Consider the following 15181-nt stretch of genomic DNA (forward strand, 5'->3'; position numbering starts at 1 on the left):
TCATGTACATGAAATCATTGCTTGGTGTTTTTGTGTGTGGAATATTTTTGTTGTTTTTTTTCCAGTTTTAGAAGTAATATATGCCCATTGGGAAGAAGAAATCCACCAAATGCCAGAAAGTGTATAGAGAAAAGCAAAGACCTCCTACCATCTTGTCATCTAGAGATAACCACCATTAATATTCATGTCTATTCTAGAATTTTCTTCTTTGCACATATACCGAAAATTTTTAAATAAAAATGGGGTTATGCCATATGTATTTCTGTAATCCATTCCAGCAAAGTACTGTGGCTATCTTTCCATGCTAAATATGAAAATGGTATCTATGATACTGCATGGTGTGATGTTACTTGGATATTCCGTAAGAAGATGTATTTTAATAATCAACTTTCTGCCATACTTTAGGCCTAGGACTTTACTCTTTCTTCATAGGTTTTATAAAGTCTATCTCTCTCTATTTTCTTTTTGGCTGTGAATCTTACTAATAAATTGCGTCTTGACCAGTCAGTAGGGGGAAGACGAAGCAGATGAGGGAAAGGCAAAGTTGAGTTTTTACGGGTCTCATGGAGACAAGTGTGCCCCTTAGGAGAGATGGTGGCTGAAGGAGCTCTAGATCTAACAAGTAGAATGAGGACAAAACTGTCAAGAATTCTCATATTCAGACATGGCCACATCCCTTTAGCCTAAATAATCCCACTTCACTCCGTGGGCCTGGAGTGATTAATAATAAGGGTCCCCTTTCACAATAAAAAAGTCTCAATTCGGACAATAAATGGGTTGGTCCTCTTCCTCCTCCATTTGCTGATAATCTTGTGGTTGGAAAATTAATTTATCTTTCCCTGTTTTATTGGGCTAGAAGCTCATTGAAGGCATATCTTCATCTTTATATTTTACACGATACCGATTAGCACAGGACTTTGAACCTAATATTTGCTCATTGGGTATTGGTTAAGAACAAAAAAGAAAGAAAGAAAGAAAGAAGAAAGAAAGGAAGGAAGGAAGGAAGGAAGGAAGGAAGAAAGAAAGAAAGAAAGAAAGACATGCAGTTGGTATAGGACTTCCCAGCTGTTCTTCTGAGGTTTTCCACAAACAAAGATTTCTGTGGTCAAATAAGTTTGGGAAGTGAGGCATACTCTATTCCCTCTTGGGGATTTATCATACACTAGCAGAATTTTTGAAAAATAGTTTTGCCCGTCGTCTTTAGGTTTTCAGCCTCAAAAGACTTTTTGGTATCATGTAAGGTAGGGGTCTATTCTGCCACACCCCTTGTTAGAAGGCACTGAACTTTCCATTACACCGTTGTTGTAGGTGACAGCCATTGTAATAAGTGAGTACCTGAAGGACAGTAACTCTTCTTTCATGGATCATCTTCCCCCCTCACCCCCCACTCCCCGGGAAATTCAGGTGGGACCGAAACAGAGTCATTCACTATTCCGGGGGAAATTTGATAGCTGTGTCGTCGAACCGGAAGATCCAGCTTCTAGACGTTATACAAGTAAAGAAGGTCCCCATCGAGTTCCGAGGCCACGCGGGGAGTGTCCGTACCCTCTTCTTGTGTGAGGAGAAGGACTTTCTACTGAGCGGAAGTTATGACCTGAGTATCAGGTGAGTGGTCCAAGGGAGTTGTGGCACCGACCCCACCCAATGCGTGAAGTCGGCTTGTGGAAGAAGCATGCGTGCTTTTTCCTTTGTGTGTTTATTGAAAAGGTATCGTAAGTGATACCAACTTCTCAAATAATTAAAAACATTTTTTCTTTTTTTGGCAAGGTAAAAACCGATTAATTTGTATGTTGTTTAAACTTTAACAAGACGAGGGGCACCTGGGTGGCTCAGTCGGCTAAGCGTCCGACTTCAGCTCAGGTCATGATCTCATGGTTCATGGGTTCAAGGTCCTAGTCGGTCTCTGTGCTGACAGCTCAGAGCCGGGAGCCTGCTTCTGATTCTGTGTCTCCCTCTCTCTCTGACCTTCTCCTGCTCACGCTTTCCCCCCTCCCAAGAAATAAATAAAACATTAAAAAAAACTTTAACAAGATGAGATAGATTTATTTATTAAAAAATTTTTTTTCTAATATTTATTTTTGAGACAGATCATGAGTGGGGGAGGGGCAGAGAGAGAGGGAGACACAGAATTAGAAGCAGGCTGCAGGCCATCAGCCCAGAGCCCGATGTGGGGCTATGTTCCCATTGATCTCTAAGATATGCTTTAGAAATATACAGAAGATATTTTGGATCCACATGGCGGAAGTAAATTATTCTATTCTTCCTCTTTGAAGATCAGCTCTGTCATTGAATCAGCGCCATGGCCTTTAAGCCTGGTGGTAATTCCAGAAACTCTTGTGCCCAGTGCCAACCAGCATTTATTAAGCGTTTTCTATCTGTTGATCACTGTTCCAGTGTTACATGAATCAAGGCAGGATTTCTCAACTTGGGGCTGGAAAGTGCTTTGTGTAGAGGCTGAGGATGTGTAGCAGATCCTTGGACGGTAATACCAGATACAGTAGCACCTCTGTCCCTACTCGTGACAGCCAAAAATGTCTCCAGACATTGTCAAATGTCTTCTAGGGGTGAAACTCACTCCTGGTTGACAGTCATCCAATGAGGAAGTGAAACGTACACAGAAATTAGGGAGGTTTCCCAAAGTTACACCTAACAGGTGCTGACGCTGGAAATCACATTCAGGCCTCTGACTCTGAGCTTCACCCTGAAACTTTGCCGCCTTGAGCAAACTGTTGAACTAAGGAAACTTGTATACAGTATGATCCCTTGAGCCCTCAGAAAAATCTCAAAAACATTTTTTTTTGACCTGATTCCTTGCAGATACTGGGATCTGAAAAGTGGGGCTTGTGTACGAATCTTCAATGGCCACCAGGGGACAGTCACTTGCATGGATTTATATATGAACAAGCTTGTATCTGGAGCAAGAGATTGCCAGGTGAAAGGTGAGAAAGAAATGCCTTAAACTTTCTGAGAAGTTAACCCAAATCTATGAGTTGTCAAAATACTTGTTTTGCTCATTTCTGTAGGAAGACATTCTTTTGCCCATCCATCCATCCATCCATCCATCCATCCATCTATTGATCCATTCACTAAACAACTCTTTGTGGAATCCATACAATATGCTAGACACTGTGCTAAGTGCTAAGGAATGAATAAAAATGAATATTATATACCCCATTCAACATGGCTTTTTATTTCCTCAAGAGGCTCATAATCTCATAATGGAGATAGATACATGAATATACAATGGAGGATATAATAAATATATGAATGGCAACTGCTGCCGTTTATTGAGTACTGGCTTTGTAACTGACATTGGTGCTTTACATATATTATCGTATTTAACCTTTGCAAGAAGCTTGTGGCCTGGATGCAGATGAGGAATCCAAAACTCAGAGGGAAAAACAGCTTGCCCCAAATCAGAGCTGCTGAGGGGTAGAGCAGGGATTTGAACCCAGGGCTGTCTGACTCTAAATCGCATGCTCCTAACCAACACGCAGAGTTCTAAGGGGCCATAGAAATAAGAGTAAGGGAAAGCACCACAAACAGGGTACTGTTTGAGTGTGGTCTTGATGACGCATAGTTCTACAAGCAGCGGGAGAATGAATGCAATTCTTAGCAGAAGGGACAGCACAGGCAGGTTTGCAGAAGGCTGAAGAAAATGGTGTGTTTAGGAAATTTCCCCTTGCTTGTTATGGCTGGACTGGAGCATGTGGTTTTGGTCATAAGGCTGATTAGTTTGTTTGGGGCCAGAGTACCAAGTTGAGCTTCATCCTATAGAATGCAGGGGCTATAAATGTACTTGGAGCTGTGGGCTGATATGATCAAATGTGTTTCTGAGAAAGATGACTCTAGTCATAGTATAGAAGGAGAATTTGGAGGGAAGGACTGTGGAGAGACAGGGATGAAGGAAGGTGCTGCCCAGTCTAGAGAACTGCTGTGGTATCTCCAGACTATCCAAGAGGAGGTGGTGAAGGAGGAGGTGATGACTTCAATTTTGGACCTGTTGAGTGTGGTAGGCAGAGTAATGGCCAACCAAACATGGTCACCTCGTAATCCCTGGAACCTATGACTGTGTACCTTGCATGGCAAAAGGGACTTTGCAGATGTGACTGAGTTGAGGACCTTAAGAGGAAGGGACCGTCCTGGGTTATCAGTGTGGGCCCATGGGTAATCACATGGATCCTTAGAAATGGAAACCGTCTTGTCTCTGATCAAAGGGAGATGTGACAACGGCAGAATGGTCAGAAACATGCAACGTTGCTGGCTTTGAAGATGGAGGAAGGGGGTCATGAGCCAGGGGATATGGGTGGCCCTTGGAAGGTGGAACAGGCAAGGATATGGATCCCTCCAGCCCCAGATTCGCCATAAAGGAACACAGCTCTGCTGACACCTTGGTTTTAGCCTTGTGAGGAGGTCACGTCAACTTCTGTAAGATAATACATTTGTGTTGCTTCCAGCCACTAACCTTGTGGGAATTTGTTACAGCGGCAAAAGAAAGCGAATACATTGGGTATGGGATTCCCAAGAACACCCAGGCCAGGACTACAGGAGGCAGATGCAGGTGTGAGTTTACGTGGGAGTTTACTGCACAATAGGTCGGGGGCTCGGGGTGCATCGGTCTGGTGGTTATCAATTGTAGTGAACGGTGGAAGCATCAGATGTGGATGAGATTTCCCCCCAGAAAGCATGAGGCAAGAATGAAATGCGAAGAGAGGCAAGAGACCCAGGAAGTCACAGCATCTTAGGTGGAGGGAAAAGGTGCAGGAAAGCGAGAGCGAGCGGTGTTCCATGTGCAAGCACTCAGACCTGCTTAAGAAACTTTCCTCTCCACCTCTTTGCCCTCCTTGACCTGACAGGAAGTTCTTATTGCCATGACTGCTTTGAGGAGGCAGGATGAAAGGGTGAGGCTTTGGAGGTGGAAGGGCAGAGATGCCTCCAAACTTGAGACAGTCTTGAGAGAGTGGGGCCACCAGCAGGGCTGCAACTAAGGGCAAGGGGAGCTTGGCTCTCACCTCGGGTGTAAAACTTAAGGGGGCACACCAAACCCCTAGTAATCAAGATACCACGTTTTCATGCAATATTTAAAAGGCCAAAATTAATTCACAAAACACATGATGGAAAAAAATATCCGAAGATTTCTCTCTTCACGGCCTACTTATTTCCCCTGGGCTTCCCCCAAATGGCTCAGTTACCAAAACAGAAGGGAAAGGAGACAATTAGAGACCTGAAATGTAAACCCCCTCTTGGTAAAATGTTTTAAATGAAGGCATCTTCCCCATGTATCTTCTAACTCATCTTTCAACTTTCTCCTTGTTTTTTTTTTTTTAAGATTTTATTGTATTTGACAATAAACTATTTGTAAAAAAAAAAAAAAAGATTTTATTGTTAAGTAATCTCTACACCCAATGTGGGGCTCGAACTCACAACCCTGAGATCAAAAGTCTCATGATTTATTAACTGAGTCAGCCAGGAGCCCATCAACGTTGTCCTTTCTAATTGGAGAAGAGAGCCAATGTACATGTAAAAAATAAGTGAAGAAAAGCATGCTTAATGAACTTAGGGTTATCCTAGTGGTTAAGATATGTGGTTAAGAGCATGGCTTCTGGGTCCAGACTCTTAGGGTTCAAATCCCAGCTCAACCTGGTTGCTATCTGCGTGATCTTGAGCAGGTTACTGAACCTCTCTCTGCCTCAGTTTCCTCATCTGTGTAGTGGGGAATAATGATAGTAGCCGTGTTGCGAAGATGAGTTAATACACATCAAGCTCTACCAACAGTGCCTGGCTCATGGTTCGCGGTATATTTAAGTGTCAGCTGTGGTCATTATTTTGTCTTAGGTTGTATACTCTGTTGCTTGAGAGGTACTTTGGGGCTGATGCGGCCAACTTTAATGGTCTCATCCCTGAATTTGTGGTGCCTGCTTTCAGTTTCTTCCTTTAAGGTCTGTTCTTCCACCTACCCATCTATTTCCATTTCTTCCCAACACCTGCTGCATGGTGGGTAGCAGAAGCACTAATCCTGCCCCCAGCTGTGGCAATCTCTCAAGTAGTAAAATCCAAAAGTCAGATTCGGAAATATATCTTTAAAGGAACAAATAAACATTATCTTTAAAAAATATTTTTATTTATTTCTAGGAGAGAGAGAGCGTGAGCAGGGGAGGGTCAGAGAGAGAGGGAGACACAGACTCTGAAATAGGCTCCAGGCTCTGAGCTAGCTGTCAGCACAGAGCCCGACGCGGGGCTCGAACCCACGAACCGCGAGATCATGACCTAAGCGAGAGTCGGACGCTTAACCGACTAAGCCACCCAGGCGCCCCTAAACATTATTTTTTTGATGTTTATTTTTGAGACACACACACACACACACACACACACACACACACACACACACACACACAATGTGAGTGGGGGAGGGGCAGAGAGAGAGGGAGACAGAATCTGAAGCAGGCTCCAGGCTCTGAGCTGTCAGCACAGAGCCCGATGCGGGGCTCGAACCCACGAACCGTGAGATCATGACCTGAGTCGAAGTCGGACGCTTAACCGACTGAGCCACCCAGGTACCCCCAGAACTATATGGAAATGTAAATAAGGATCGACAACCTTCTTTTCTTTTGGGCATAGAAGGAGTGAGTCAGGAGAACAGCATCTGGAAGGAATAATGCCTTTAATCCACTCAAGGGCAAGTATTTTTCAGGTTCAAGAAGAAGGCTTATTAGAGATGAGCTGTCCAGCACTTGGACCCCCAGGCTGAGTTCTAGGGTTAGAGCCAACATCTATGCGTTGCTAGCTCTCTCATCGACCCATGGTCAGGGGGCTCTGTGTTGCAGGCACATGGAGCTGTTGGTGATCCTGTAGGGGTGCTGGACCAGGCGAAGGCCTTCTAGGGTCTCACTTGATGGACTTGGCTTTTGTGATGGGCTGTAGAACTCCACCATAACCTGTCTTCATGCCCCACCCCACCCCCCTTTCAGAGTGGGATGTAGAGACAGGAAAGTGCCTGAAGACGTTTAAACACAAAGACCCCATCTTGGCCACCAAGATCAGTGACACCTACATCGTGAGCAGCTGTGAGCGGGGGATAGTCAAGGTGTGGCACAGTGTCACAGCCCAGTTGGTGAAGGTGAGAGGGCAGTGGGCTGTGGGGGGGATTGGGGAACGGGGGCGATGGATGGGAGGAGACTCATGGTCTCCCCCATGGAGCTCTTCACACGATCCTCAAGTTATCAAGTTACAGTCACCTAAAGGGTGGTCCTGAAGAATTACAGGGGAAGCTCCCCTCCCACTGCAACTCCCTCCGCCCCCAAAAAAGGGCCATTCTGAGACAGTGGAGGGTCAGAGATCATGTGACCTACATTGTCATGGAAGTGTGGTAGAAGGCTACGTTCTGACTCAGCATGATACACGGGCTCAGTCTTTTAACAGCAGTATAGGTTAAGTGACTTTTCCTTTTCCAGAACATTCTACCCCGACTCTTGCATGGAGTAAGGAAATGAACCAAGCCCCAGTAGTTTTTCCCTTACTCTCTGGTGAAAAGAGAACATTGGTTGTCTTGAAAGCGATTGAATGCTCACACACACACACACACACACACACACACACACACACACAAAATGTTGCTAGATTAGAACCCTCCTGGCTCTAGTGGGCGGTGGTGAGGTACATTTGTGCCGGGAAGACAGGAGCATGGAGAGCAGCTGCTGGCCCAGCTGGTGGATTTTCTTCCATCAGTCATGTTGCCACCATGGTCTAACCAGCAGCTGCAGGCCCAGGCAGGCCTCAGGTGTTCTCTGGTGCTGGCAAGGAGCTGGGGTCAGAAGCCCTGACCCTTCAACTTGTGGCAAAAGAGGATGGTGAATTCTGGTCCTCTCTGGGACTCCAGGAAGAGCCATCAGGAGCAAGGCCTCTTCTTGATCATTCTTTCACTGGGAAGAGAGCTCTGGAGAGTGGGAGGCATGGACACCACTGGCCTTAGAACAAAAGTAAAGTCAGCTCAGCTAACTACCAAGTGAGCGGTAGTCATGGAATGGTGGAGTGTGTTGGGCACTCATCTAGAGCAGCCTCCAGCATTGGCCCTTGGAGGACTCACAATCTGAGTTGCAGATGGGCTCAAAACAGACACATCTTCTCTTACAGACTCTCATTGGCCATGAGGGAGCCGTGAAGTGTCTGTGCTTTGACCAGTGGCATCTCCTCTCAGGAAGTACGGATGGCCTGGTCATGGCCTGGAGCATGGTGGGAAAGTACGAGCGGTGCCTCATGGCCTTCAAGCATCCAAAGTAGGTGCCAGGAAAGCCCTGGTTGATGGATGTGGTACTCTCTCCCTTTCCCTCATAGGCTAGACATTGTAGTAACAGCACTAGATGTGGGTTTCGAGAAGGTATTGAAATGTTATGCTTATGATGCCTGTGATACATTTATATCCGTTATCAAATGAGATCAGGTGCATTCAGATACGGCCAGATGCTTCTATCTGTTCTCTGCCAAACTCATGAATATTTGCAGAACCAACCCAAGTATAATTCCAATTCCAGTAAACTTAAAATTCTTTACTCCAGGAAGCTTGTGTTTACAAAAGCTTAAAATCATCCAAGGGCCAAAGATTAAAAAATAACTAAGGGGTTAAAGAAGGAGCTTCCTTACAGGTCTGCTGGCCACATTCTGTTCTAGGACAATAAACATCTCATTTTACAATTCCAATCCCAGTTTAGCGGTGGTGGCTGTTTGGAGCCAATTGAAAAGTAGTCTGGGGTCACATCTGAGCTTGTGTGGAAAGGATGTTGTGGTCCGTTAATGGTTCTGCCGTGGCCGTGGGTTTTTGTGGGATGCTCTGGGTCACTCTTGTATGGCAGGAATAATGCTTCTTCCCCTAAGTGCATTATATAAGGCTCTAGGGAAAAAAAATGCTATCCTAATCGACCAGAAGAGTAAATGGATCTTTTAGGGGATCTATCACCGATAGTTATTTAGTAAAATATGGCCCTAGATTTCCTCATATCTTCATAGGAACTTCTTGAGCAGGCACGCTGGGGGGATTTGAGTGTATATGTCTATATTTACCCTCTGTGGTATATAACTGCATTATTGATGAGCAGGTGCTGGGAAGGGCCTCTGTTCAGTGATTTATCTACCACTTATGCCATTTTCAGTAAGCCTCCTAGCGTGTTGTCTGGATTATCAAACCTTATGAAAGGAAAGAGTCAAACAAATGTCACCTGAAACTTGTAACTATATATTTTTATTTTACTTATTTTTTACATGTTTATTTATTTATTTTGAGAGAGTGTGAGCGGGGTAGGAGCAGAGAGAGAGGGAGGGAGAGAATCCCAAGCGGGTTCCATGCTGTCAGCGCAGAACCCAACGCTGGGCTCCATCTCACGAGCTGTGGGATGATGACTTGAGCCAAAATCAAGAGTCGGATGCTTAACTGACTGAGCCACCCAGGTGCCCCTGTAACTATATGTTTTTAAAATCTTCCAAGCATGATTCAGTAGGATTGAGTTCAGGTATTGGAAAATAATCTGCTCCCAGAACACCTAGCAGGTTGGTCGCCATTCTACCAGTCCAGGAGCCTCCTACTCTACTTCAGCAATGAGACCTTCTTAGACCGTTCTCATTGCCACTGAGGGAAACGCTAGCACACCATTCACATTGGTTTTTAATACAACTCCAGTTACAGCAAGTCCATAGACAGGTGGAGAACATACACGGTCAATGTTCTGGTTTGTAGGGTCTCTCTGGCACTCATATGTAGTGGTGGCGTGGATACGGAAGTGCCCAATAAAGATTTCTAATCGATTGGTAATGACGACTGATTTGACAGATTGTCTTTCTGGAGAGTTCTAATGATTGGACTGATACCCATCTTTTCAATATGATGTAGGTGAAAAACCAGGTATCATTTCTGTCTGTCCCTTGGCAAAAGAAGGACTGGCCTTCTTTTGTGTTTAATGAATATTTTCTAGCGTGCCATTTTAATTCCCTTGTCATCTTTTGTACTATATTTTTGAGTTGTTTTTGTCGCGGTTGCCTTGGGGATTACAGTTAACATCTTCGTTTATAATCATCTGGTTGACATTAGTATCAACTTGATTTCAATCATATGCAAAAACTTTGCTCTTATAGAGCCCCTTTTCCCTCCTTTATACTCTTGTTATCACAAATTAAATCTTTATATCTGGTGTATTCATCATCATAGATTTAAAAATATTGCCTCATGCAGTTGCCTTTTTAAAAGTTTATTTATTTTGAGAGGGGGGAGGGGAAGAGAGAGAGAATCTCAAGCAGGCTCCACGCTGTCAGCACATAGCCTGATGCGGGGCTCAATTCCACGAACTGCGAGATCATGACCTGAGCTAAAATCAAGAGCCAGATGCTTAACTGACTGAGCCACCCGGGGACCCCTCTTGATGCTTTCAATACTCTTCTGGCCTTTGGCTTTTTACGGTTTGATTATGATATGTCTATGAGTGGATCTCTTTAGTTTATCATAGTTGGAGTTTTCTGAGCTTCTTGGATATGTAGATTACTATTTTCCATCATATTTGGAAAGCTTTTGGCATTGTTTCTTCAGCTATTCTTTCTGCTTCTTTCTGGGACTCCTATTATACACATGCTGATGTTTAATGATCTCACACAGGCTTCTGAGGTTCTGTTTTTCGTCATTCTCTTTGTTTTCTGTTCTTCAGACTCAAAAGTCTAAATTGACCTCTCTTCAAGTCCTTTGCCTTTTCTGCCTATTGGAATGTGCTGTTGAGCCTCCCCCCCATCCAATTGTTCTTTCAGTTATTGTGGTTTTCAACTCTAGAATTTCTATTTGATTATTTCGTGTTTTTTTTTTTTTTTAAGTTTCTAACTCCAAATTGGTATTTTCTGTTTTGTGAGACACTGTTCTCATACTTTCATTTAGTTTTGTCGACATGATTTCTATTAGCTATTTGAATACGTTTAAAGTAGATTATTTGTTTGTTTGTTTAAAGTAGGGTTCTTGCCCAGAGCAGAGCCCAGGGTGGGGCTTGAACTCAGGAACCTGAGATCAAGGGTTGATTGCTTAACTGACTAAGCCATCCAGGCACCCCTAAAATAAATGATTTAAAGTCTTTGTCTAGAAAGTACACACATTGAACTTCCTTGCAGACAGTTACTATTGAGTACTTTTTTCCCTGTATGTACATTTTAGTATCTTTTTATGCTTTATATATTTTAAAGTTGGACATGTTGGATATTTTAACATGCTGTCTCTGGAAATCAAATTCTTCCCCATTCCCGGAAATGTTTTCACTGTTGCTTGTGGTAATTTTCATCGTGTGTTTGTTCAGTGAGTCTGTATTCTTTGTTCAGTGAGCTGATTCTTGTTTGGCCTCTGAAGTCTCTGTCCTATGACCTTGGTGATGCGCTGACTGGAAAGAGGTTTATTCCAACACCCGGAAATAAAAGCTTTCCCATTCTTTGCCAAGGGGCTCTGTGTGCCTGCTGAGGGAAGCTTTCAACACTCGGGTGGACAGTTTATAGCTCTGTCTTAGCCTTCATTTTTGCTTGTAGGAGAACACCAAGGTCAGCTAAGAGTGAGAGCTTAGGGCTTTTCTAGGTCTTTCCCCAGCATGTGCACGACCCTGTATATGGCCACATAGCATCCCAGGAATATGTCTGAGCTTTTCAAAGTCATTATGGACATTTTATTCCCCAGATTTTCCTTGAAAGCTTTTTAAAAAAATGTTTATTTATGTATTTTGAGCGGGGGGGGGAGGGGCAGAGAGAAAGGGAGAGAATTCCAAGCAGACTTCACTGTCAGCAGAGAGCCTGATGCAGGGTTCGATCCCACAAACTGCGAGATCATGACATGAGTCGAGATCAAGAGTCAGATGCTCAACCTACTAAGCCACCCAGGCACCCCTCTTTGAAAGCTTTTTTTAAATGCTTATTTTTTATTTATTTTTGAGAGAGAGAGAGCGCGCACACAAGTAGGGGAAGTGCAGAGAGAGAGAGGGAGACACAGAATCCGAAGCAGCTCCAGTCTCTAAGCTGTCAGCACAGAGCCCAGTGTGGGGCTCCAACCCATGAACCACGAGATCATGACCTGAGCTAAAGTCAGGAGCTTAACTGACTGAGCCACCCTTATTTTCGCTTTTAAATTGGGCGATCAGTTGATCGGTTGATGTATCCATCACATGAGCCACTTTGACCTCTTTGCTGTCCTTTGGACATGCTGAGCACGTTCCTGCCTTCGAAGGTTTTTGTTGTTTCTGTTTTGTTAATGGTTGGGGCTTTGAAACATCTTAATCGGACTCTTGGATCTGACCAGGGCTAAGGCCAAATGGTACGGGGTGGATGTCATTCTATTAACACGTTATATCCATGACCATACTCCAAAACGTGAGCTGACACTCACCTTTTTATCAGATATTTATTGAGGACCTTCTATGAGCTAGGACTTGCGTTAGGTGCTGGGCATGCCAAGATGAGTAAGACACATGTTGTGAGAATCTAACAGTGTACCTGACATTTGTGTATGTGTATGTGTGTGGGGGAGGGGAGATGGAGATAAAGGGTGGTTTTATGGAGAAAATAGCACATGAGCAAGTCCACAGATGGACTTGGATGGGTACAGATGGCAGGGATCAATGGACTTGCTTTCCATATAAGATCTAGCAAATTGGTGGCATCAAATTAAACTTAAAAATTTTTTTGTAAAATTTATTTATTTTGAGTGAGAGCGTGTGAGTTTGGGCAGGGGAGGTGTAAAGAGGGGGATAGAAATAATCCCAAGGAGACTCCGAGTTGTCAGCGTGGAGCCGGATGCAGGGCTTGAACCCATGAACCACAAGATCATGACCTGAGTCGAGGTTGGATGTTTAAACCAATTGAGCCACCCAGGTGCCCCCGAATTTAAGGTTTTAGTATCATAACCAGAAATGGGTTCATTACATTTTGCAGAATTGATTACTCCATACACCTGGAGTCCCACTTTACTGTTGTGGGAAGGTTTTGTGGAAGGCACCCACATCTCCTGGCCCTCTCTCTTCTGCTGGTCACCCCAAAAGGGAGCTCATAAGTTTCATTCCGGGTAAAATTTTCTTTCAGGATACTTCACTGAAAGAATGGAAGCCACTTATTTAAGACCCAAAAGAAACTGCTTAAATACTGTGTTTTTGCTTATAAAGATGATAATTTTCCCATGAGTTGATTTCTTTCTTTAGTGATGCTAGGGGGCGCCTGGCTGGCTCCGTCAGTGGAGTGTGAGACTCTTGATCTCGGGGTTGTAGGTTCGAGTCTCATGTTGGGTGCAAAGATTACTTAAAAATATCCAGTAATTCTATTCAAAAAGGTATCAAAACAGTAACTTCTCAGCATGACTTTTTTAGAAATCATTAGCTAGGAACCAGGTTGTAAGAGAAAAGCGTGATCATCTATGGATCAGACCCAAAACAAAAAACTAAAACAAAAACTCAAAAGACAAAACCTGTGACAATAAGCCTTTGTGTTTTGCCATCTGGTACACTGTGACCCAACTGCAGGAAAAATAAGCGCAGGAGCAGAGGAGAGAGTACACTCGTGCCTTGAAGGTGAATGGTGGGCAAACCATTATGGCAGTCATGACCGTGGCCCCCCAACCATGCACAAACTACCCCATGCTACAAACAAATGCAAGCCGTCTACCCAGACACAGGTACTGCCTGCGGCTCTGTTCTCTTCCAGGGAGGTGCTGCACGTGGCTCTTCTCTTCCTCCGGGTCATCAGTGCCTGTGCAGACGGCAAGATCCGCATTTACAATTTCCTAAATGGGAACTGTCTGAAGGTGATGAAAGCCAATGGCAGAGGTGATCCCGTGCTGTCCTTCTTTATTCAGGGCAACAGGTGGGTGGTAGGTGTGGAGGTCAGAGCCATGAGCAATTCTGTTTGGATGATTTTCTGCTCCTCTGGGACACCAGCTTTGGATGTGCTGGCAGGAGGAGAGTGGGCAGTGCTCTCCTCCAATGTTGGCGGTGGAAGGGTACCATTTTGGCGGTGCAGGGGTAACATTTTGGCGGTAGAAAGGTAATGGTCTTGTGGGGGGACTAATTGGACTTCACAAAGTACTTGGCAATCAGGGTTCACATCACTCTTAATTTGTTCTGGAATGTGCAGACTCTGCTTGCTCCCTGACCATGCATTCCTTGACCAGCTGTCTTCGATGTCCACTCCTTTTTTTGTTTTTAATGTTTATTTGTTTTTGAGAGAGAGAGAGACAGAACGTAAGCAGAGGAGAGGCAGAGAGAGAGGGAGACACAGAATCCGAAGCAAGCTCCAGGCTCTGAGCTGTCAGCACAGAGCCTGATGCAGGGCTCGAACCCATGAACTGTGAGATGGTGACCTGAGTCGAAGTCAGACACTTAACCGACTGAACCACTCAGGCACCCCATTGCTGTTCTGTTTAAACGTAGAACATGTACAGAGACTCTGGAGTGATGGAGAGGCCAAGGGAGCAAAGTCCTCTTCGTTACGGTTTTCCTCTTCCCCACCACAGCAATAGAAACATGGCATTTGGATACTGTGCTTTAGAAAAAGAGTGAACTTTAAGACATCGGTGTGCAGAGTACCTAAGTTTTCTGCTTTGGGCACCGTAGGAACTTGGTACTCACTCCATGAATGGAAATTCACTTAAAAATATTTTAACTTGAGGGGTACCTGGGTGGCACAGTCAGTTAAACATGCAAATTCGTTTCAGGTCATAATCTCACAATTCACGATTTGTGAGTTCGATCCCCCCATCGGGCTCTCTGCTGTCAGCACAGAGCCTGCTTCAGATCCTCTATTCCCCCTCTCTGCCCCTCCCCTGCTGTCCTCTCCCTCTCTCCAAACTAAACATTAAAAAAAATATTTTAACATGAGGGGCACCTGGGTGGCTCAGTCGCTTAAGCGTCCCGCTTTGGCTCAGGTTATGATCTTGTGGTTCGTGAGTTTGAGCCTCGTATCCGGCTCTGGGCTGGCAGCACAGAGCCTGCTTTGGGTCCTCTGTACCCCAACTGTCTCTGCCCCTTCCCGACTGGTTTTCTCTCTCTCTCTCTCAATAAATAAACTTAAAAATATTTTAACTTGAAAAATTAAGAACATATGGCCGTGCTTACGCTTAATTTTAAAGGAAACGACCCTTGACGCCCAACTGTCTACCTTTCAAGCTCCGGATCCTTCGATAACTTACACCGTCCTG

General features: G+C 44.5%; 1 protein-coding gene across 3 annotated transcripts in view; it reads left to right on the plus strand.

Moving 5' to 3' along the window:
* FBXW10B (F-box and WD repeat domain containing 10B) overlaps nt 1–15181 on the plus strand; it is a 35362-nt gene that overhangs the window by 10433 nt on the left and 9748 nt on the right. For 2 of the 3 annotated variants that reach the window (XM_077746825.1, XM_077746827.1), the window contains 5 exons: nt 1405–1605; nt 2818–2939; nt 6969–7117; nt 8131–8273; nt 13690–13848. In XM_077746825.1, the coding sequence (XP_077602951.1) occupies nt 1405–1605; nt 2818–2939; nt 6969–7117; nt 8131–8273; nt 13690–13848 (774 nt within the window). The remainder of the gene's footprint in view (nt 1–1404; nt 1606–2817; nt 2940–6968; nt 7118–8130; nt 8274–13689; nt 13849–15181) is intronic. The other variant, XM_077746826.1, reaches the window with a different exon arrangement.

The sequence above is a fragment of the Crocuta crocuta genome, unplaced genomic scaffold, assembly GCF_008692635.1.
Source record: "Crocuta crocuta isolate KB4526 unplaced genomic scaffold, BGI_CrCroc_1.0 scaffold139, whole genome shotgun sequence".
Classification (NCBI taxonomy): Eukaryota; Metazoa; Chordata; class Mammalia; order Carnivora; family Hyaenidae; genus Crocuta; species Crocuta crocuta.